At 40.4% G+C, this 24606-nt stretch overlaps 1 protein-coding gene and 1 pseudogene across 6 annotated transcripts; one reads left to right on the forward strand and one right to left on the reverse strand.

Annotated features, from left to right (window-relative positions):
• Positions 1–3881: 3881 nt before the first annotated feature.
• Positions 3882–9200, forward strand: LOC101172324 (F-box only protein 2-like; annotated as a pseudogene). The gene is made up of 6 exons (XR_013656202.1): positions 3882–3969; positions 5387–5446; positions 5963–6089; positions 8497–8589; positions 8659–8797; positions 8907–9200. The product of XR_013656202.1 is annotated as an F-box only protein 2-like (transcript).
• A 1897-nt stretch (positions 9201–11097) lies between these two features.
• svbp (small vasohibin binding protein) lies at positions 11098–23440 on the reverse strand. 5 transcript variants are annotated; one of them, XM_020703403.3, is made up of 4 exons: positions 13277–13352; positions 12392–12471; positions 11825–11947; positions 11098–11753 (listed from the first exon to the last, which is right to left on the reverse strand). In XM_020703403.3, exons 3-4 carry the CDS (start codon positions 11936–11938, stop codon positions 11667–11669), a joined length of 201 nt encoding a protein of 66 aa, XP_020559062.1. In that variant the 5' UTR covers positions 11939–11947; positions 12392–12471; positions 13277–13352; the 3' UTR covers positions 11098–11666. The 5 variants fall into 5 exon arrangements, with proteins under 5 accessions (XP_020559062.1, XP_020559061.1, XP_078804189.1 ...); XM_020703402.3 differs by having other exon boundaries at positions 12382–12471; positions 13277–13351; XM_078948063.1 differs by lacking the exon at positions 12392–12471 and adding an exon at positions 12878–12972 and having other exon boundaries at positions 13277–13320.
• Between the last annotated feature and the right edge of the window lie 1166 nt (positions 23441–24606).

The raw sequence follows: 24606 nt of genomic DNA on the forward strand, positions 1-24606 counted from the left end.
ATTCCACCACCAAGCCTCTTTACCGTCTTTCCTCTTTCCAGATGACACACCTAGCACCTTCCTACCTGTTTCCCTGATAATCTCTGCTGTAGTTTCCCAGTCATCTGGAAGCTCATCCTGACCACCCAGGACCTGCCTCAACTTCTGCCTAAATTTCTCACAAGTTTCTTCATTCTGTAGCTTCCACCACTTGGTCTTCTTTTCTGTTTTCCCTCTCTTCTTCCTCCTGACCTCCAGAGTCATCTTACACACCACCATGCGGTGCTGTCTGGCTACACTCTCTCCTACCACCACTTTGCAGTCATTAATCTCTCTCAAATGACCTCGTCTACATAGGATGTAGTCCACCTGGGTACTCCTACCTCCACTTCTGTATGTCACTCTATGTTCCTCTCTCTTCTGGAAGTAAGTGTTGACTACAGCCATTTCTATCCTCTTTGCAAAGTCCACCACCATCTGTCCCTCCAGATTCCTTTCCTTCACACCAAACCTGCCCATCACCTCCTCATCACCTCTATTGCCCTCACCAACATGCCCATTAAAGTCTGCTCCAATAACAACTCTCTCTCCTCTGGGGAAACTCTCTATGACCTCATCCAGCTCACTCCAGAATCTCTCCTTCACTTCTAACTCACAGCCAACCTGTGGCGCATACCCACTGACTACATTCACCATCACCCCTTCAATTTCTAACTTTAGGCTCATCATCCTGTCTGAGACTCTTTTCACCTCTAGAACACTGTTTACAAACTCCCCCTTCAGGATCACTCCTACCCCGTTTCTCTTCCTATCAACACCATGATAGAACAGTTTGTATCCTCCTCCAATACTACGTGCCTTGCTGCCCTTCCACCTTGTCTCCTGCACACACAGTACATCTACCTTCCTTCTCTCCATCATGTCTGCCAGTTCTCTGCCTTTCCCTGTCATTGTGCCAACGTTAAGAGTCCCTATTCTCAAACCTATGTTCCTGCCTTTTCCCTTCTCTCTCTGGCCACGGACCCTTCTGCCTCCCCTCTTTCTTCGACCAACAGTAGTCAAATTTCCACCGACACCCTGTAGGTTAACAGCATCTGTGGCGGTCGTTGTTAACCCGGGCCTCGACCGATCCGGTATGTCTAAAGTGTTGTGGATGATTCGCATGGTTATTTTGGCAATTTTTACGCCGGATGCCCTTCCTGACGCAACCCTCTCTATTTATCCGGGCTTGGGACCGGCACAGAGGCAACTGGCTTGCAACCCCTGTGGCTAGATTAAGTCAACAATAAGTCCAAAGGTCAATAACAGATTTACCCTTAAAAAATAGAAGAAAAATAAAGAAAAACAAAAGATTTCCTAATTCATGTGAGTTATCAATTTGGTGTTACACAGATGGTATTGTGTCGGGTTTCAAGCGAACAGTCTGGCCAGTCTTATCAAAATGTGTTTCCACAAAATGTTTTGAACATAGCCAGACTGTATTACTAGTTGGTAACCACAGTGATCTTTTTTATTGCTAAGGCCCACTTTTTCCTCAAGTCTGAATCCATTGGAAACCTGCAAGAAGTGTTCAGTCACTGAGTCAGAAATGTATAAATCTATATTACTATAATAGCCTATTCCTAGTATACTGTATATAGGTTTAACAAAATAAAATGTACATTTATGTCGACAGCATGTTTGCATTTTCTGCAGCAGACAGATTATGTGTCTATATTTGATCAGCTAATGTAAGCTAAGCCGTGTAGATGTCCCCGAAATATGTCCTATCTCTGACTGGCACACTGCAGAGCAGGTATCTGGAAATATGAGTTGATTTCCAGGGATCAGCCAATGTGTGTTTAGATCCCGCCCACTTTCACTGATTGTCAGAAAACCTCATTCTGCTGAAAAAGATCATAATGAAATAAATAAGTTATTCTAAAAAACGGCAATGCGAAATAAAAACAAAGCTACTTTGAAAAATATTGATGTTGAAATCCGAGTTTTATGAAAAAAAGCCATAAAATTATAGTAATATTCAACATGATAAAAAATGAATATTTTCAAATGCTGTTTTAAAATGATAAACCGGTTTTTAAAGCAAAATAAACTAAATTTAATAATATAATGGCTAATTTAAAATCTGTGTGTACGTTTTTCACAAAAGAATGCCTCCGAATGAGCCTTCTCGTTTTCGTTTGACTCATCTGTGAAGACAGCAGTTCAGCCACGCCAGGGGGCATTCTTTTGAGCTGCACAACTTCCCTTTTATATTTCAACAGGTCAACAGGTCAGACTACCACTGGGGTTGTTTGGTCTCCTTGCTCTAGATTGTGACCAAAAGATTAAAAGATCTTTAAACAAATACAACAAAGCTTTAAATGAAACAATTCCACCACAAAGAGAAGTAGAACCCTCCAACTTGGAGTTTAACTGGGTACCCTGGTAGGTCCACACTTACCATTCTAGTCAGGGTTCCCAGTCTGTCCCTGGCACACTTCTTTTGGTTGGGAGGAATTTGCATCTACCTGGCATCTGCTGGACTCTCCAAGGGAAGGAAGTATGGTCATCTTGACTATGATGTGGGGGCTTCTCTAGAGGTGCATGGTTTGTGCCTAAGTTTGGGAGGGATGCTCAGAACTTCTGGGTGGTGGTGGGCTGCTTGTTTTGGTCAGGGGAGGCTCTTGGGTTGGTGGGGTCTTGTGCTGGATCCCAGGCATGGCCAGGGTATTGTTCTCTTTCTGGGCTGGGGCTTGCGTTTACCTAGCTTCTTGTCCCCTATATTCTGCTGCTAGGTGGCTCCTCTGACTCTTATTTAATTGGTTAGTGTTAGGTTGCGCAATGGGCGGACTCCATCGATCGGGTGCCCATTGTGTTAGGAACTGGTGGTGTAAGACCCAATATGGAGGACACCAGACTAGTTGGCAGAATATTAAAAATGTTGCCGCCGAGGCTTTTGAGAAGAATGAGAGGAGGCTCCCTCTTTAAACTCCAAGTTTTTCAGAAATTTATATCAAAATCCATATTTTACAAAGTAGCTTTGTTCACATTGCTGTTTTTAAGAATGACTTATTTATTTCATAATGAGCTTTGTTAGCAGAATGAATGTGTCTGTCAATCAAACCAGACAGGTTTTCTGTCTTATTGTAGTAATGTGATACTTATTTCAGTAATGTGACAAGAATGTCTTTCTGTTTTCGTTTGACTCTTCTGTGCAGATACCATCTCAGCCAGCCCAGGGGGCATTCCAGCTAAGATTAGAAAAAAGACTGTTGGTAGGAGTTCTTAGAAAAAGGACGTGGAGTTAAAACCTTCTGTATCTTTCTGCAGAAATACTTTTAGTTTTGTTTATAAAAACTGCACATCTTCTCTTCTAGAGAGTTCAACAGGTCAGATTGGCAAGGTTCCATACAAACGTAGACCAATAGCTTGTCGTAACGCTTTAAAGTGGCAGCCCCACTATCCGGCTATCCTGCAGAGGGCCAACAACTAACTGAGAAACTTCTTTATTACGAAACCGACCAGTATGCCAACTCGATAATATGCAGCCGCCAAGGCTTTTGAGAAGAATGAGAGGAGGCTCCCTCATTAAACATCAAGTTGGAGGGTTCTACTTCTCTTTGTGGTGGAAATGTTTCATTTAACACTTGTGCTATTCTTTGACATTGGGATTGAGGTCTTCTAGACCCCGCGAGAGAGTGCGCTGAATTTTTCTATTCCATGATTTGTGATCTTCACTGGTGTCCATGGATGACATGAAATCCACTCCACCTTTATCCACCTTTGTCATGGTAGGGAGAACACGTCAATGGTCATCTTGACCCCATAGGATAGCACAAGGGTTAAATCTTAACAAACAGTTGCAAAGATTTTTTTGGTCACAAAGTAGAGCAAGGAGACCAAACAACCGCAGTGGCAGTCTGAACTGTTGAAATCTCCAGAAGAGAAGATGGACAGTTCTTGGTAATCAAAATGCCCCCTGGTCTGGCTGAGCTGCTTTCTTCACAGGTGAGTGAAACTAAAACGAGAAGGCTCATTCTGAAATATTCTTGTCAAATTATTAAAATAGGACACCAGAAGAAAAGGGCTGCTTTCCATCACATTTCTCAATCTTTTCTTTGAAATGTTACTTGGTGCATACCTGAGTGAACACTATGCTAAATCTTTCAACACTGGAATTACACAACACCCTTTATCCATTTTTTGCAAACTGAGGACCAGTTGTGGACCTTCTTCCCATTCTAGTTGGTTCCTAACATTACATGTTTCCCCTTATGGATGCTTGGCTGATTTAATACATTTGGACTATCTGAAGAAACACAGAAACTGACTGTTGGACATCCTAACATTACACAACATTTCACAAACAAGCAGGAAACGACATGCCTTTATTTGCATCGTCCAATCAGGTTTCCTTCCAAAGCACTTAAAAGGAGTCAGTGTAGAAACTGACTGCATCTGTGCCAGAACTTGTTCAACAAGCCCGTCAACCAGAAGACTGTCTTTGTACCAGAAACAGTAGAGGGTAAGTCTGTCTTTATTATATGTTATCAGTATTCTTAAAATATTCATTCTGAACCATTTCTAAATAATATTTATTGGAATATTATTGTATACTGAATACTATTGATGAATTTACATACAAGTAAAGTAAAAATAAAATACTGTCATCTTGTTTATTGAGGCCAGATGATTAAATTCCTGCGGAAAACGCCTATCATTAATGATTTGTTGAAAGTACTGCTTTGAAAAACATTCAGGTTATAAATTGTGACATGGTAAAGAAAAGACTCAGTGATGCTGACTATCAGTAAATCTGAGACAAACCATGATTTACCCTCTGAAATCAGTTAAAATGAGGAGCTGGGTGGGTGGTACACCCCACTAAAACTTGTTTCTTGTGGGGGGCATCAATCTCCAATCTTCACCGCATGGCTACCGCACAGCTACTGGGCCCATCGTCTCTCAGTTTTAACTGCGCTTTTGACATGTAAGACCCTTTGATGGGAGGAGTCTGGGACATCACATCTAGCAAACAGGAGATATCCACTTAGTGCCCTACGCCGAATTTTAACGGTGCCTTTAATTACCCACATCCCCTACCCTACCACACTATACACTCCATCATACACACACACGTTACACAAGGTAGGTGGGACCACTGATCTTCTGTCCCCTAACACATCCCTTATGGGGTGAACAGGGCCTTCAACAGCGATGGCTGTGTCCCTTGGGTTATGGCTTCCCTATGGCTTGGGTGATGTTCAAGTCCCCAGAATTTTTCTTAGTAATGCTTTGTTTCAACAGCTGAACTGACAAATGTGCAGATGTACTTGAAATCATTTTGAAAAACTGAGATCATATCTAACAAAAAATTTCATGCGGCAAAAGTCCAGTCATGTGCATTTTTTTATTTCCTGTACAGATTTTTACAAACCTGCTGACATAATGCCCAGAAACCTTCTGAAGAACCCCTGCGGTGAAGGTAGAATTGTGGAAAACTGTTTCATTATCTACTTCAAATAAAATGAAGACTTGGACTTGAGCACAATGTTCTTTTATTTTTTAACCCTAATGACTTCATTGTCAAGTTCAATAAAATTGGTGTTCTCACAATTTGCTATTGTTTCATTGGTGGGGATGCAAAAACACAATTGATTGTTACTGAGACTTGACTTGAATTTAAAGTTAAAGATTTTAGACTTCATTCAATTTGTGGCCAAATACTTGAGACTTAACTTGCACTTACAGAGACAGGCTTGAAAGCATCTCATACACATAATGTAAAAGGCTTTGGAAAAAAAAAAATCCAAAGTTATGATCCATCCATCGTTATTCTTCCTCTCATCTGGGACCGGGTCACAAGGACAGCAGTCTAGGAAAAGATACCTAGTCTTCCCTCTTCAACTTCCTCTAGCTCCTCTGAAGTAATCCCGGAGTATTTCTAGGTCATTCAGTCATTCTTTGTTGATCAAATTTTCATTGTGGATTTATGTCTTAGAGGGCCTGGAATTTTGGAAGGTGACAGAAAATGGAGGGGACGGATGGATGGTGGACGACATGCCAGAGAACTGCGGTCAAGACTTCCCCTTTAAAAATGTGAAGAAGTATTTTGCAACCTCTTATGAGTAAGTTCATGGATAAAGGTATTGGGGTTCTTTTTGCTGACCTAAGTGAAGCTTTAGTCACAACTGCGGATAGGGGCTGTCTGTTGGCGACAAATAGTGCAGCGAACACTTAAAAAAACACATAAGGGTGAGAAAGTGTGAAGTAGGCAAGATGCAGGCACATCTTATAGATTTTTCTTTTTTGGCCTTCCCCCCAAATCCTGTGGACTGCTCAAGAAGCCTGTTAGGACTGTTCAAATTACAGTTGCCTGCTCTTTGCACGCAGCCTGACTATTAAGCTACGTTCACACCGCCCTCAACAATGCACAATCGTGCGACCATTTCCAATCAAAAGTCTATGACGTGCATAAATGCATGTCCCTGGCTTCTGTGTACAAAAATCTCACATTCACGTGTAACTATGCCCTTTTCTTTGACCATTCTTGGGCTCTCTATACAAAATGTGTGACCAATGAACGTGCATTGAAAGGTAAACTAAGCTTAGCCTTAACCAAGGAAGGACTCTAATTTGGTAGGATGGATGACATCTCCCTTTCCTTCAACTGTCTGAAACTGTTTAAAAATTGATCATGGAATAGTAATGGATAATTGCGGTTTGTGCCCAACTGCAATTATAAGAAATCAAGTCTTTCATATATTGGATTACAGCTGTTAATGTAAAAACCTAAAGAAAGATTTGCAAGATTTGCACTTTACTATTTCACACCAAGCTTCTTCCAAATGTAGGTGGTGGACATGGTCCATAGCTGTGTTCAAGACACCTAGGTTTAGAGTGTTCTTGAATGCTTGTCGAATGCCAGATGTGTCAGTCGCTTTAGAAAGGAGACAATTTGACAATCAGAGCGTACTTTTTGTGGGTATCCTATGGGCATTTACGTTTCACCCGCACACCCCATACGAACAGCATTTTGTCAGTAAGGGGTGTGCGGGTATTTGCACCTTTCTTGCAACTGGAGTGTGGTGTAAGGGCACCATATTACAGCATCACTAGTATGTCATACAAATACTTTTTGATACATTTACCATATCCACTACAATGGCACACTCCATTTTTATGATGTCTATAGAAAACACCTTTCCGTCATTATTTTAGACAGAATAACAATTCTTGCTGTGCTGCTTTTTTTTATTTTGTTTTTGCTTACCCTATTTTTTCATGATTTTTTTTTTTTATTCAAGTTCAAGTTATTAACTGACCAATCAGATGCCTCAATAAAATAATGAGGGCCCGTTGGCCCCCACCTCGCACATTCGAAATTAAATTAACTGACAGGTTCCCCCGAGCCCGCTTTTAGTGGAAGACATGTGGACTTCCAATATGCTCACAAGCTGATTTACAACAGTGGTTCCCATAGAAACGATGAACTCAGACCGACTCGGACTAAACACTGCTTACTAACTTAGTCTGGCTACAAATGGTGGCGTCTGCATCATGGGAAAATGGCGACTTAATTGACTTCATTTCATTGGAGGCGGAAGTATGCCGTTTACTATAGGTGTATGGGTGACGTCACACCAGTGACGTGCGGTGAGGTTAATGACTGATGAGGCACTGACGTCATCAGTCAGATTTACAAACATATGAACCATACTGAGTAACTTATTCACCATTTGATTGACAACAGTTAACGTGTTTTGTTTAAAATATCATTTCAACATGTTTTTTTTTTCATATACAAAGTGCAGCATAGAAAAAAGCACAAACCTTATTATCGTCTTACCTTTACTTGTAAATAAAGTCCATACGCCGCTCCTTCTGAAGAAAATGACTTACCGCTTGCTATCACTTTTTCTAGTATTTTTTAGCATCATAATCTCAGGGCTCACTGGCGCCCCCTAACATGAGGCCGAGAACTGCTGGAATCACCCAGCGGCTTTTTCGCCGGTGTTTAGCGCTCAGCAAAAGAAACACGTCCCTCACATACAGTTATTTATAAAAACAAACACTGTACATCATATACATCTGCTAAATTATGTAAACTCAGCTCATATAGTACAAGTGATTGAACCGACATACAGAGAGACAGCAGTACCGTCTGACTGCATTGGTATTGCGCAATCCAAGGTGAGGCTCAGCGGGCTGGTGCCTCATCGCACGTCACTTCTTAGTATCTGAACGGCAAATTCAGCGATTTTGAAAAGAAAAAACACCCAAAAATGGTGCATTTAAATGGAAAATGACTGAAAAGCACAAATTACTGATTAAATATAATAATTGAATTTATTTTTTCTCTTTTCTTCCCATAATGACAGGTGAGCCTCACCTGCCTCTCCTGACTGCACGTCACTGCGTCACACTCAACCAGTCCAGTTATCTTTTACAGTCAATAAAAGTATCTCAAGTTAATGGCTATAATGGCAATAATTTCTGTTTTCCTTGTAAAGATGTCAAACATATGTTCTCCAGATTGTGTTTGAAGAGGCAAGTGATCGATCTGTTGGCTGAAGGTTACTTGTCAGATGAACTGGACGCTCAGCCAGTGGTCAAAGTGGAAGACTGGTAAGATTCAGGCAGATGATTTCTGCCAGGCTGAAAACTGCTGTTGACTAAAGTGAATTGGTCCTGCAGGTAATGCAGCAGAACGGACTGCGGCTGTGAGTACCAGTTGACCGTGTGCTTGCTAGATGAAAACCGCAAGGTCATACAGAAGTTCCAACCGGAGGAGTTGATCATTGACCCTAATGAGGACGGGGGCTCCTGGAAGAGGGTATTTAAAAAGACTGCAGTTTTCTTATGGAGGAATAACAAGTGACACTTTTCTAAGTACGTAAAAAACAACTGTAACTTAGTCCTTTCTTTCTCTTTTTAAAATCCAGATTGAGCATACATTTCCTGCATATGGCTCTGGAATGCGCTTTATCTCCTTTGAACATGGAGGTAAAGACACCAAGTGGTGGAAGGGTTGGTATGGAGTTCGGGTGACTGAGAGCTCCGTTACCATCAACCTGTGAAGTGGTACAATCCGGAAATACAGAAAAGAAAGAATAGCGTCCGAGCTACAGCTGGGAGGCAGGAAAAGAAGATTCGCCCTAAAACTGTGATAACAACAGAAAAGTTGTTTATCATTTAATAAAGAAGTACATTTGACAATAAAGAGCAAAGTAAATAAAGATTTGTGTGTGGCTTGTTTTTTAATGGAAAAAAGCAACAAGAGAAGTCCAAGTGACTTATTGCCAATGTAAGAGTCAAGGTTAAAAGGCTGCAACAATCATAAACCCAAAAGCTACGTACACCCCGGCCTCAGTTCTCACTACTTTAAAACTCACTTTTATTATTATTTTATAGTATTACTAGGAAAAATATGTTTCATGTTATGTATGACACCTTCCCGTCCCCCATTCCCTTCTTAACTGGCATTTTCCGCAAGAGAAAAATTATGATGTTCATGTTATTTTGGACTTGGTTGAGATAGTCCAAATAGTTTTTGGACCTGTTTACCCTGGTCAAATTCTTTTTCTTGGTCCTTTACACATATGTTCATTAGTTTTCAGTCAAAGCACAGTTTCTTTTTAAACTGTGGTCATCTAAACTGAATTTCAGAATTGTTTGTTAATCACTTGTCAGCCATTCTCCGCTTTTTGAATGCTGTCAAAATGAAATCAGCACAGAGCATCCCCCTTTTTTTTACATGAGAAGGAGTTGGGCTCTGTCTCAGAAGTAAGACATTTGGAACACATTACTTTAAAGATTGGAGAGTTTTTTGGATATTTATGGCATCCAGCGCGCTGTCGAAGTAAAGTGGCTTACTCTTAACCCTTGTGCTGGCACTTTAACATTGGGAGTTGGGTCATCTAGACCCACTAGACAGTGCGCTGAACAATTTTCCTTCAATGATTTGTGATCTTCACTGGTGTCCATGGATAACATGAAATCCTCTTCACCTTTATCCACCTTTGTCATGGTAGGGAGAACACGTCAATGAAAGGGTGGGGTCATCTAAGATAGCACAAGGGTTAATGGGAACATGTACACAAGTGGGAGGTCTTTAATTATTACCAATACAAACGATACATTTCCTGTTTCTGGGCTTATACAAAATATGAATGTGATTGACAGTTCTTTGTATTGTTTTGAATACCAGCTTCATGAGACTGTGGGTCAGAATGAGATCTTTTAGGCTTTGAAGTTGCAGTACCTTGTCTTGCCCAGGCAACTGAATTTAGAAATGCTGAAGATCTAGTTAATCACACTTTATACTACTGTCAGTTTCAAATGTAGTGTTTATGTTCTCATAAAATATAAACATTATGATGTCATTGCACTTAAAAACTGATATAAGCGAGATGTAGATGTGACATTTGTGCTCTGTTACGGATTTGTAATAAAGAACTAGTATAGCAATATTACTTTTCTTTACAGCTTTGTTGCTGTTGCAGTGTTCGAGTCCACATGTTACTAGGAGGTCTTGAAACAAGTCTCTACAGCCAAAAATGGTCACAAAAAAAGTAAGTAAGTAAGTAATAAAGTAACTAAGTAAGTAATAAAAGACAAATAATCTCGTAACAAGACTTATGATCTTCTGAATTCTGCTCTTGCATAGTAAATTATTCTTAAAACAAGTTTAAAAAAATTATTGGACTGAATTAAAGATTCTAGGTTAAATACTTCATTTTTGCAGTGCAGTTGAACTTTCATCTGGCAGACGTGCTACAGTAAACAAAAAAAAACAAAGGAAGTCACACCGTATGCTAAAAGCACGTTCATGAAACTGTGTTAGTGCGTAATACATGCCCAGTGTGAACTTTGTTTTTTACAGCTTTTTTTTTTACAGCTTTTACAGCTTATTTGCCTTTTAAAGCATTTTCCTATAGACATTTTTTAAAATTTGTTTAAGTAAAGGTTTTGAGACATTTGAAAAAAATTTCAATATATTTTATTTGTTTTAATACATTTTTTGTATGCGAAACATAATGTTAAACATCCGATTAGTTTAAAAATAACTTTGGAGAAGGGCTGTAGTTAAAAAAATGTGAAACAAAGTCCTGACGAAAAAAGCACAAAAACAAGTTTTAGAAAAAGGAATGCAAATTTTAATCTGCACAAAACTTTTGTTCAGAACAGAGTGCATTGATATTCATAAGTAAACATTTTTCAGTAGTAAAAGTTTAAAACTTTATTTAAAAAAAACATTTAAAAACTCAATAGAAATGAAATGTGTACATGCCAAGTAAACAGTTTCAAAACTTTAAACGAGGAGCTTTAAGTTAAAGGAAACCATTCAAACCAATCAAGAACTTGTTTCTTCATAGTTTGTGGCTAAAATAAATTTGCATATTTCTGAGCAAGACTTTAGCCTATATATGATGACAATGATATGATATTTTTCAGAATAGTTTATGGTAGTATTATATCATGTTGTACTTTTAAAATAATGCATAATAAATACTTTGCTTCAAACCAAACTCATTTATTTAAACTTGGCTCACAAAAAACTAACAAGAAAAAAACACACAGCAAAATGTTTGTTACAAGAAACACATGAAACTCCTCAGACTCAAACTTCAAAGCGGATGATGAGGACTTCAGCACCGTCAGTGTCAGAATGTGAATGTTTCTGCTGTTTTCCCAGCAGCGTCTTACTCTCCCTGCGACTGCATCTGTTTGCAGAAAGCCTCAAACTGCTGCTGCTCCAGCTCGGTCATCACTTTGTTCAAAGCATAAATCTGAGAAGGAGAAGAGGCACATTAGAGTCCTGACCACACCGGACTCTCTGTGCACCGACGACCCGTGTTACCTCCGCTCTTTGTCGCTGTTTGAGCTCCTGCTGGGCAGACTTCTGCCGTCCTCTGTCTCCTCTGGTCGGGGTGGAGATCAGTTTGGGTTTGTCTTTTCGGCAGGCAGGCTCCATACCTGGTATCTGTAAAGAAGAGATCGGATTGAGGTTTTCGGGCTCGCCACTGGAGAGGTTAACCATTTCGTAAAGCTGCCAGAATTCTCTCTTGAAAACCGTATGTTACATCAGTAAACCGAATCCTATCCCTACCAGTGCATTTTATTGAATGTGTCAAACAATTGTTGAGCCACATGAAAGGTTTTTCTTCATTGTTACTTTCTTATTAGCAAAAAAAAAAAAAAAAAAAAAGAATTGTTAAGTTTTAGATTTCTGTTATTTTGTCAACCAGTTGCTTTTCTGAAACAGTTGCCGGAGGCATAACCTGGAAGCATGTTACAGTCTAACAGGTTGAAGCAGCAACTCCACCCATGTCAGTCTATTACCCCTAAGAACGTGTCAGTGTTTTCCTGTTATGTGTAGTGTTTTGTGAACTGGGGCTTTTCTAAAACAATACTGACTTTTACTGACTTATTTGAGGCTCTGGACGTTTTATCCAGATTTCAAGTTTCCAACTGGATTCCGGAGGCAACATGAAGACATAAAAGAACCTGCAATTTTAAGATAAATTTGATATTTCTGATAAAACAGTCTACACCAGAAAAGGAAAAGTACAGTTTGGAGCAATAAACAAAGAAAATTGCAACTGAAGTGTGATACATGTCATATATGTGAATTTTTTTTTGTGGAACGGGATATATGATGTAGAGACATCAACATTTTTTAAGTAGATGGAACCGCTAAAACTTGTATTCATTTTTACTGGCTACTGATAAACATCACTCAAGAGAAGTAGTCCATGTCAGCAGGATGAAACAGCTCATCATACTGCAGTACGGTCCTCCATGAAAGATTAAAAACAGCAGCTCATATCAGTTCATCAGCTCAAAAAACTTCTAATATCAGCAGATCACTCATAATTACATGAATAGTTTTGGACCCAATTCTCATTATTACTTTTTTCAGATCTCCTGGTGGTTCACAAATCCAGTAGAGCACCAAGACATGCAGGAAGGAATCAGCTGATAGAACCACAGAAGCTGCTTTCTTTGCTGCACACGCCACGGACAGAGAGCTTTAATTATATATGCCCCCCCCCCCCAAACATATTTATAACCGTTTATTTATTTTTTTAAGAACCAGGGTTAGAAGAAGAAGACGCATCTCTTCATTCATTAGTCATTGTTTCCCCCTTAACCTTTACGGTTAGACCCGGCATGATAATCATTAGCGCATTGGTAATATAACAACAATAACAAAACAATCAACAGTTTTGAACGTTTCACGTTTCATGTTCTTCGTCAGCTTTTTACAAAACAGTAAAATGTTCCAGTTTTAAGGAAACATTATACTCACCGGTGACTTTATCATGCGGAATAAAAACCGGAACTAGCGTCTATGCTAGCGAGCAATGTTGCCACACATAAACAAAGCCGTGTTGTCCTCAGGAGCAAGTGTTCATCGTTCCGGTTCTGGTCCTGTTTTTCCGGTCCGAAATACAAGACAATCTAGGTACTTTTGAAGTTATTATTATTATTCTTATTATTCTTATTCTTATGATTCTTCTTCTTATTATTATTATTATTTACATAACTGTAATTAATATTGTAATTACATTTAATTACTAAATTTTCAAACTATTGGCTGTAATTAGGCTGAAGAGCTAAAAAGAAAAAAAAAATCACCTAAGCGAAAATCGTTGATATATCAACAAATAACTAAATAAGATAGATTAAAGGGAATTTAATGAAAATATAAATGAAAAAGTTGGCTTCTTGGTTCCTAATTTTAGGGGGGCACCTTTCCATTATTACAAAAAAGGGGGGGGGGGGGTGACAATAACAAAAACTCACTGGGTTACTAAAAAAATAAATAAAAATGTACATCATAAACGACCTTGATTCTGACTTATTAGTTCGACCACAAGGTGTCGCCCTTGACCTAAACTTCAGCAGCACATAGAGGTACATCAGTTCACATCACTCAGTAGTCGTATTCATGTTATGTTTTTGTTTTTTTGTCGAAAAAAACAACAAGCAGTTTGACATTCTGATTTAGAAAAGAATAAAGGATAATGAATCTGCCTTTAAGTGTTTTTTCCTTTTTTTCCCCACAGTTAGATAAGCACTTTGGCAGTCATGTGCACACATTTCACAGACTGTGCAGGCTCCCCTCAGGGCAGCTCTTCACTGCAAACATCAGCCTGGTGATGAGTGAGCCTGATGGTGGTCCACAACACATTTTTCACCTCAGAACCAAAAACAGACGCTCTGTGAGGACGCACTGGCTAAACACTCTAACACATGAGGTTAGGAAATCATCTCACTCCAAACTCCAGACGGTTCTGCCGATCTGCTAGGTCTTTTTTTTTTTGTGAAACTCAATGTTTGCAAGCACGCCCTCTGGCAGGGCTACCCACACAGATTTACGGCACGGCATACCAACGGTTTACCTGGATTTATTCACGGGAGAGCGCTCTCCCCTGGAACAGTCTCCTGCCAAGAATAACTTCTTCTGAACATTGCAGACAACAGGCCGTCCTGCAGCTCCACATGCACCACAGAGTAAATGAAAAACACACACAAACTTGGCAATCAACTGCAGATCACTCTCAGCTAACACTTTATTTGGAAGGACATGTTTCTCCTGAAAGTTGTATTTTATAGCATTTTCGGTCGAATTTGTAACTCTTTTATCTAACAAACTTTTAATAGCTTAAAGACACACTCAGGTGAAAATTGAGCTTTTAGCATCCTCTTGTGGCATTTTTATCACGATAAAGGACTTATATAAAGAAAATTAAGCTCCAGATTGCATTTTGGATTATTTCTTTATTCAAATTGTTGTGAATCAGGAGCAGAAAAAAAAAACATTTGAAAAGATTTTATTTTTTATGAAAAGATTCGCCGGGAGGGCCACAAGCTCCGTGCACTACTGCATTCTGATGCATCCATTGTAGAGGACTAGATCTAGGTACGTCTTTATTTTTCTCATCTCAGCTGGCTCAAAACTGTGCAGCTGGATGGCCCCAGAATTGCTCGCCACATTTGTTGCACTGGTGTCACATGTCCGGTGTAAACTTAGCATCACACTGGCTTTTGCTGCCAATCATTGCCCTCTGGTTCAGTAACAAAAAAGTGTTTGACTGATATCTTTGGGGCTTATTTTTGTTGATACAAATTTTTTTTTTAGGTTGCCTGAAACCTCTAACGCGTATTTTTTAAAACTTTTCAAATGGAACAAGTTTGAAACTATGCCATCCCTGCTTTGCTGATCAACAGCGACAGCACTCATTGTTTGTCAGAAACTCTAAAACTGCATGCTAGCAGCACACACACAGCAAATACACACCACTCACAGAGGGACTCCGGAGTGGGGGGCTTTGCGGCTTGGCAGCGGTGGAGCCCCCCACACTGGTGACCTCCTATTTTACCTGCAGCACACACACAGCACTCCCACACCTCCATACAAGGGTGGGGTAGGGGGGGGGGGGGCGGCCGGTCTTCACCCGCCTGGTCCTCTCAGGGCGGCCGGGCTTATGGGTATCCTGTCGGCTGCGGGAAGGGTCGGGCATACGGTGCTGGGGTCGGCCGGCTGGGGGGGGGGTTACTGCGTGGCGGCGGGGGTAGGGAGGGTAACCAGATGATTGTGAGTATGTGTGTGTGAGTGCATGGGTAGGACGGACCTGGGGGCTGGCTCGCTGGGACCCTCTGGGGCTTTCCCTCCCCATCACAGAGAGGGGAGGGCACTGAGAGGGTTGGGGAGGGGGGCTCAGATATTATGGCGGGGGGGGGGGGGGGGGGTTGTAGTGTGTAGGGTTTTAGGGTTATGGGGGGTGGCTGTGGGTGCGTGGCGATCCCTGGGTTGCTAAGGTCGCGTGCCTGGGCTGGCTTGCGGAGACGGGGCGCCGGTCGGGTGGTGGCCGGCTCATGGGTTCCGGGGGCCCTGGCTTCGTCCCTGGCCTTTGTCTCGGTGTCCGGCGCCCGGTGGCCCCCATGGCTGCCGCCTGGTACGGCTAAGCGCTCCTGTCTTGTGGCCTGGGGGCCGGACACTGGGTTCGCTTGTGCCTCTGGGCATTGGGGGGCCCCTGTAGGGGGGCCCTCTCTGTGCCTGGCTGGTGGGGTGGGCGGTCCCCTCCTCCTCCCCTCCTGGGCTGCTTGGGTCCGGATGCTGGGGGGGCTTCTGGCCTGGGGGGCTCTCCTCCCCTCTCCTGGTCTGGCTGGTCTGGCTGGGTAGGATCTGGCTCCCTTTATGAACACACGGTTCACGTCGGCAGCATGCATGTATCTCCACCCCCACGTGCACGTGCACACTGCCACACTGCTCCCTGTCTGCTTCATCCCTCCTCCTTACCTACAGTGTATTGATGGACAGTTTTTTTTCCCGCTCATCTTAGTGTCAGATTTTCACCTTTTATGTAACATTTGTCTTTCCAGCAGATCTGGTATAATTGTTACAGCTTAAAATAATAACCTATTCAAATCAGTGCTTGTATCCCCCACCTTTTCACCTTTTTTCCTTTTACTCTCTTCCACCCTCCCCTCACATTCTTCCCCTCTCTCTCCCCACACACACTAAATGTAACAAATAAATAAAAAATGATACGACAAAAAGGGGTTTATACAAATCTACACTCTAGTTTCTTGAAGCTATATAACCTCTTTTTGTGATAGTAAAACCTGTCCAACACAAAAAGCCTTCAGCTCTAATCTGTTTGCTCAGCTGTTGGACAGAACAATTTAAAAAAAATAAAAAAGAAACTCTAAAACTGCATGATACACATTGCTATATTTATCTTAATCACTTTTGCACATAAATTAAAAGATTGACAGGTGGCAAAGTGTCTCTCGTGGAGCTGAACTGCAAGAGATGACAGATGTTTTTAGGTTTTAGAAAATGCAGCAAAGACTAACCAAGGAGACAGCAGCTGCCCCAGTCTATGTTAGAGGCCTTGTTTCTCTAATTTAACCTCTCTGGGGGTTGTCACAGCTCTAACTGCTCTTTGACATCAGCAACCCCTGAAAACACACCGTATCACAGCCTCCTAACCCCACGCCTGCCAAAAAACACACACTCAAGCCTCCGCACAGAGCGCACAAATCCTTGTAGACGTGCACATTTTCGTACACACAAACTCTTTCAGGACTAAAAATAAAAAAAAGCCACAGTGGCTGAACCAAGGTGCACGCAAACATTATGCTCACTGTACAATGCACAAAGATTTGTGACGCGGGCGCACACTACAAGACAGAAACACGCCTTTCTTCTCGCTCAAACCTCAACAGAGCTGCAGCAGCCAAAGCAAACATCAGGCAGACAAAAATGATACAGACAGGATGTGACCTAACAAGCAGAGGTCAGTATGGTGATGTCAAACACTCGCTCCATCACTGCGATGACACACGTGGCTCCTGTCAGTTTGTGTACATCATTACAGCTGCTTCCTAGCCAAAGAGACACCAACGGGTTACACTGAAGGAAGTTTGGTTTTAGTCCTCCTGTTGAGGATGCATTTAGACTAATATAGGTAGGAAAACTCCTTTCAACAGACCCAGATCAAAGCTACGTTCCCCCATTAAAGCAGTTCATCTATCCATACATCTATTGTCTCCCTTGATCTATTTGAAATCTCTTAGAAGTTTTATGTTGAATGCGTTTCCTGAAAATATCCTCTCATTTAACCGGGCTAGGGACTGGCACAAGTAGTGGTTTGTGCCCTGTTGAGGATGCATAATTTTTTTTCTTCCTTTTTATGTCAGTCTGGTTACCCGTCTGTCTGTCAATCCTCACCTTTTTTGTCTTTTAATTTCTTAATTTATTTTTATTCTGATTTTTTGTGTGTTTTTTTTTGTTGTGATTTTTATTTCTTCAGTTATTTGTAGATTTTTGCAGCACATCACATTTGGGGGGGCAGTCATGGCATGCCAATATCCCATGCCTATATCCGGCCTTGGATTAAATTGGGTTTTAGGAAGAGTTTTAATAGTAAACAGAGAAGGTGCTTGATGGACATTTATAGATCGGACCTTCCTAGAAGCCTTTGCTTTTGATGGCTGACCTTTGATGTCCACTCCGAGTAGGTCCCAATTTTTGTAAAGGGTCAACCTGAAAGTAAAATATAAACTTGCCCGCACCCTTTCCTTTTACATGATACATTCATCCTTCTGTTTAAATTAGATTTAATAAATAATAATTGTCATTTGGCTGAAAAATAATACACAACAACGGTCTAACTTTTCAAATTAAACACAGGTAAACGTAATTTTTTTTAGCAAATTGTATAATAAAACCCTTCTTGTCTCTCTGGGTAGGTTTAGCATCCACATATTGTGAATATTGTCCTCTTGGATTTGGTTTTGTCGTTTTTATTTTCTCGATTCTTTTAATGATCTGTTTTCAAGTTTAGTCTGAAGTGTGGATCATGATTTTTTTTTCTCCCAACTTCCATCTGCGTAAATGAGAATGAATGAAGCATAAAAACCCCCAGAAAGGAGCAGGTTGATTATCATCCACAGCTGCCTCCATTTCAGTTAATTGCCTTCAGTCTATATGAGTGTCTGGTTTTCAGATCCTCTGCTTTGTCACCTTTTTTCTCCCTTGGTTTTATGTTTAAACTAGTAAAGCCCACTACAAAGAATAGACCGTAAATTCAATGTATTCTCTAGAATAAAAAATGTCTTTTTTTTAAACATTTCATGAACACAGTCGTTTTAAAAATGAGAAGGAAAAAGCCCCTCTACTGCCCCTATTGGGAACATGATAAACTACAGAGAAGAAAACATGGTCCAAGTTGTGTATAATTAGATTTTGAAGAATGTTTTGATCATGCTAATGCAATTAGGGGTCTCAGAAATGCATTGATGTGCCATCAAGGACAAAATATATCACACAAAATTCATTCGTTTTTTTTATCCGCTAAAATGCCCATTAGAGATGCACTGGGTGAGGCATGCAGTACACGTGCCTCAAGGCAGAGGGCACTGGTGATCCCAGAGAATGTGACACTACTGCTAAAGTAGAATTAGTGGTAGCAAGTCAAGTGCAGCCATCCAGTTATTCTTTAATATTGTTTAGCTTCATTTTCTGAATGGAGGATTTCGTGTCTAAACAAATTCCTAAGGTTTAGACACATCACCAGCAGTGATTTCTGTTGAGACAAAGGCTTTTAAAACTGAAGAAAGAAAAGGAACACTTCTACAAACAGGTTCTGTTTCTTCAGATGGAGCAGCGCACAGACTTCACTTATAAGAAAAAGTAAGTCAATAACAACAATTTTGGTACTTTTTTCAATGCTACCGTTTGTAAACAGAAGAAAAAATGGTGAACGCAGCTTCAGAAGCCAACCCAGGGAATCCATTGGCTGCACTTCCTCGAATGACCACTGGAGGGCTGAATATCTTTAAGAGCAGAAGTTTTCTTGTCTTTAACTTTTTTGGTGAAAAAGAAAATCTCCAAACCTGTCACACACAAAAAAAAAAAGGTATTTTGTGCAGCTGAGAGGCTTTGCTGTGCATTCAGTGGATGAACTTGTTCTGCATAATTGCTATCAGTCACCTCATGCGCACCTCTCTGGTAAACAAACTGGAGTTAGTGCGAGGCTGATCGAGGGGGACAAGGCGAACAGTGGGCCCTTTAAGTGCGCGCTGGGAGACAGCGGGGTCAGTGTGTTTGCCCTGGCCAGGTCTCTCCCATCTCTCCCATGTCTCACTTTCACTTTCTCGCTTGCCGTCCCAGGAGCTGCTTCTCATTAAGTTTGTTTGTTTTGGCCCAATGACAGTGGCACTTAGCTGCAGAACGCGTGTCCACGTGCGTGCGCGCAGACCCGCATGTGTCCAATGTGCTGTTTGTGTTTGTTTTGGCAGTGACCAGGTGCCACTTAACAGAGCCTCTAAACGCCAGCGAGCAGCCAAACACACCACAGTGTTTACTTTTGACAAGCGTGGACTCACACACACACACACACACACACGCAGCTATGTACATACATGACCAGTTTTAAAAATGTGTGCAAGAAATGTTGGTTTCTAAACAGACAAGGGCAACTCGAACTCATGGCACCATTTGTCCAATAGTCTGGCATTAAGAAGATCCATCTAGCTATTCATTTTCAGTCTGCTCCGCAGTGATCGCACAAAGAATCAGGTCAACCTGCAACCACAATCTCATTGTTTTGCTTTATTATGTCTGAATAAGCACAAAAACACACCAATGATTCACCCCCCCCATGTGATGTTGTAATGGTAGCATTTTTTGGGATGGTTTTGGTAAAATCGCAAACAAATAAAAAAAGTTACAGAAATACTATAAAGTCGGCCTAATCTGAAAAAAACTGTCATTAATTTGAAAAAGGTGAACCATCCAAAGTGTTCCTCTAAGGAAACCTTGGAAAAGGGGCAGACTACTTAACAAAAGGCTGTAGTGTCAAAGCCTGTGTTTAGCTGTACAAATATGAACTTTTTTTTAAATGACTGTGTTAAAAGTGTGTGGATGGCATAATGCAAACAATCATTTTTAAGTGACTGGCAATAGAGATATTCTCTGTGGGATGGTTCAAACTCTCACCTCATAGCGAGAAGGATTGTTGTGTAGTGTTTTTCAACCAGTGTGCCGCGGGAGATGGTCAGGTGTAGCGGGAAATTACCCATTCACTGATCTAAAAACATTTTCCATCTCCAGGATATCAGCTCTTTGTTCATCCAAACAGGCCCTGATAAAACACTGAGTAGTTAGGAATATGAGAGATCATAAAATACTTTTTCTTTGTGTTTATTTGATTCTATTTAAGACACATTGATTAGAATGACGGTACTGCAGCATCCGGTCTGTTTTTTTGGAAAAGTCCCGCCCCTTTAACTGTCTCCACCAATCATTCTTGGAGGCTGAATCATATGTCATCAGTCTGACCAATCAGAAGTGGTTCGAGTCTTCACTTCCTTGTTCAGATTCTGCTCATAAAGTCTCTCAGTTCCAACAAAAATACCAGTTAAAGCTCGTCTTTAGTGGTGTAGCTTTCCACGGGATCCAGTGTCAGACCGTGGAAAAAGTGAACAAAACAATGAAGCTCAGAGACGCTAGTCTGTCTGCGATCGGCGGCAGTTCCTCGCACTACATCTCCCATGATGCATCGGGTTAAAGGGACAGCATCTCAGCGTACAACGAGTCTTCCCTGTTAAACGTCTTGAAACCACAACAAACACACATCAAACTGTTCAAACACACATGTTCTTGATGAAATCAGAGGTCAACAGTTTAGTTAAAGCTTCAAGGTTTATGTTTATTAACAGCCAAACATCCCAGAGTTTGGTCCAAGTCATCTTTCTAACTGAAACACTTTTCTAATAATGTCTGGATTCTTTTTTATGTTATACTTAAAAAGAAGTACTAACAACATTTAAGAAACAGGATTAAGGTGAAGTGGCCAACATACACAATTGAACTAAATAGATAAACAATGTAATCATCCAAAAAGAAATAAAACATTTTTGTTAAAGTTTTCAAAGACTTCATCTTTGCTTAAGACAAGAGAAAAACTAATAAAACGTCAACATGGTCACTTTTTGTGTAGCTACAGAAAACAGAAATATAATGTTAGTCTTTTTGTGTACATTTTATCAAACATATTGTGATCATTTAATTGTTCAAAAAATTACAGTTGCCTTTGCACCAACATTTAAAAAATAAATCACTATTGTGAGGTTACACAAAATTGCATGTTAATAAACTGAAGGGAAAAACAACTACCAGGGTGAAATTTCAAATAATTTTGTTGAAATTATTACGGAAAACTAACTTAAATTTTATTACATCTTTTTAAAAAAAACAGCTGCAACTTCCTGCTTTTTCTGCCACAATTATCACAAAATTGCACATGAGATTGTGGAAGGACTTTACATCACTACACACTATGAGTTTCTCCTTTCAATTTTTGGATGCTGTGTGCCGCAGGACTTTTATCAAGGATAAAGTGTGCCTTGGCTCAAAAAAGGTTGAAAAACACTGGTGTAGTGGATTGTTGGTTCAAGTCACCACGCCTCCATACTTTCTTGATTTCCAGGGCTACACCTCTTGTTTCCTGCCCTTACAGAGGGTAGCTGAGGCTGCTCCTCTATTTGTCCTGTCCCTGAGCAGAAGGGGGGTTGGGGTTGCTCCTCTTCATGTGACCCTGTGGAGAGGGTCACTGGAGCCACTCCTCCTTAGGTGTCCTGTCCCTAACCATGGTTGCGGGTCATGGTCTCTATCCCTGAGGAGGACCGCTGGGTCTGCTCCCCTTCATTATATCATTTGTATCTCCAGGGAGAGTCTTCAGGACTGTTCTTCCTGTTCTGTTACTTTGAAAGGTTTGCTATGATACCCCTCATCTCTGTTTGGCTGCAAATACTTAAACGTCTTTCTGGTTCTGATTTCGTTCTGCCTTTTCTGCAGGTCCCCTCCACTTGTTATTAAAGACCCACTTTGATGAAAATGGTTTATTTGTTTTTTTACCATGTTCTTGTAGAATTTTTCTGATGATGGAGGAGCTATAGTAAAAGTAATGAAGCTTAAAAACTGCTGAAAGTAAACAGATGGATGACAGGAAGTAGGGGGGGGGGGGTTGCTCTACGCCAATAGTGGCAAAAATGGCATAATCATAACTTAAAGACCACTGGGAACACTTTGAAAATGGATCAAAAGATGATCAGAGTGGTACTTTACAATTTGGTTTGTTTTGGTATTGCTCCTGGCTCTTTATGCACATTTTGTTCTGGTTGACTGAGTAAACATCCAACAATTAGAATCCCAATTGTTTTAGTGAAGAGAGTTTTATGCACTTGAGTTTGAAATGACTGTTGGTCGTCACTGCCAGCTGTCAAGTACTGTTATTTTTTACCACTATGAGATGCAACTTCTGGAATATACTACTTCATCACAAAAACATTTGTGAGAGTTACTGTTTTTAAAACATCATACACTAACACATCCTCCAATAGATGGGGCAATATTTTAAAATGTTCTTTTCAAATATTTTCGTACAAAAGTTAGAAAAACGGCAAAGACTCCCTAAAAGAAAGTTTAAAAGTATTTTTAAAGCATTAAATCATAAATACAATAAGTTGTGCCAGTAGAAAGAAACAAAATGATTTCTCTGGGATTTAATTATGGTTGAGATTTAATGCATACATGATTCTTATATTGTATTTGCTGAAGGTTACACATTTTAGCAAAACATTTACCCACAATTCAAGCTGTTGTTCGTCCTGCTGAACACAGTTTAGATAGAATCAATGATACCCGTTAAAAGACCCCCTTACAGTGACGTTACGCCTGTTAGCCAAACCAGAGAAAAACATGCACAGCAATGCCATTGCCCACAGCAACACACACATGCAAGCCACTGTACACAACGTGAACACACAGCACGGGAAACAAGCGCAGCATTCTCCTCTCTTACCAAGTGTAATTTGGACCCCGATCCTTCTAATTTTCTGTCTGGGACGGCCTGTGGACGGGCTGTGGGGAGCAGAGTGCCCTGTTAGGTCTAGGTTTCCCTACACAGAGAGCACCATAAACAATGCCATCATTCTTTGGACCGGGGGACATGTATGGCACATACGTGTGCACACGCGTCCCTGCCAATCTGGCTTCGCCTTCAGGAGTTATAAAACCATTGTGCACAAGTACAATAGTCTCTCTCTGTCTCAAACATGCAGATATCTGGACAGGGAGCACAAACTCCATTCAAGGACTTTGTGTTCACAAGGCACATAGCAGCGCTGTGGTCACGTATGTTGTTCAATGTTGGTTTATAATCGACAATTGCTCTTTTCTTTGGAGAAATAGGGGACATTTGAATTAATTGGCAGCAAAAAAAAAAAAACCTCTCAGATGAAAATAGTTTTTTTTTGTTTTTTCAACATGTACTTGTTGCATTTTTCGGATTATGGAGGAAATATATTAAGTAACAATAAAGCTTAAAATTTGCTGAGTGTAAACAGATGGATGACAGAAAGTAGGGGCGCACTTGCTATAATAATTTCAGCTTATGTAAACAGCGTCAACTGTCAGCTTTTCAAACATCTTTACAGGAGACCCAATTATTCTTCTTTGACTGTTTTCAGTATGGCACCATAATGTCAATGATTTGAACATTTTAAGTGTAAAATAAAAAGTCAAGAATGACAAAAGCACTACAGCACCTCACACCAAAGATTGAACCGTGTGTTCTACAAAAGGGACTCCTTGTTGAGCCCAAACATGTGTCTATTTGATTTTTCTTATTCAATGATTATGTTCTACATAGTAACAAAGTGTCTGCCATGCTCAGTTAGATGGTCAACCTGTCTTCTCATTCAATACACTGAAGTAAACAGTTAAACATGCAACCAGAATTTTCTTTTGGTAGATTTGTAACAATTCAGCGTAGAAAAAAGTATTTTCTAAAAACACAAAGACTTAATATACTGTCATGTTTTTCTCTACAGATAAAAACATTTGTATTGTAAAATAATAGATTTCTATGTATTTTCTTTGCAAATTAAATTATATTGGGTAAAAAATATAACGTCTTCACAGGTCCACTTTTAGACTGCATTGTCAAGAATTCAAATATTTATCATCACATTATCTGTAAATTATCTCAAACTCTGCAGATTTGAGCAACAGGCTTTGAGTTTTTTCGAAAGATCTCATCACACTGTAAAATCCCTAAA

The sequence above is a fragment of the Oryzias latipes genome, chromosome 5 (genome assembly GCF_053564925.1).
Source record: "Oryzias latipes strain Hd-rR chromosome 5, Olatipes_Hd-rR_3.1".
In the NCBI taxonomy this organism is placed as follows: Eukaryota; Metazoa; Chordata; class Actinopteri; order Beloniformes; family Adrianichthyidae; genus Oryzias; species Oryzias latipes.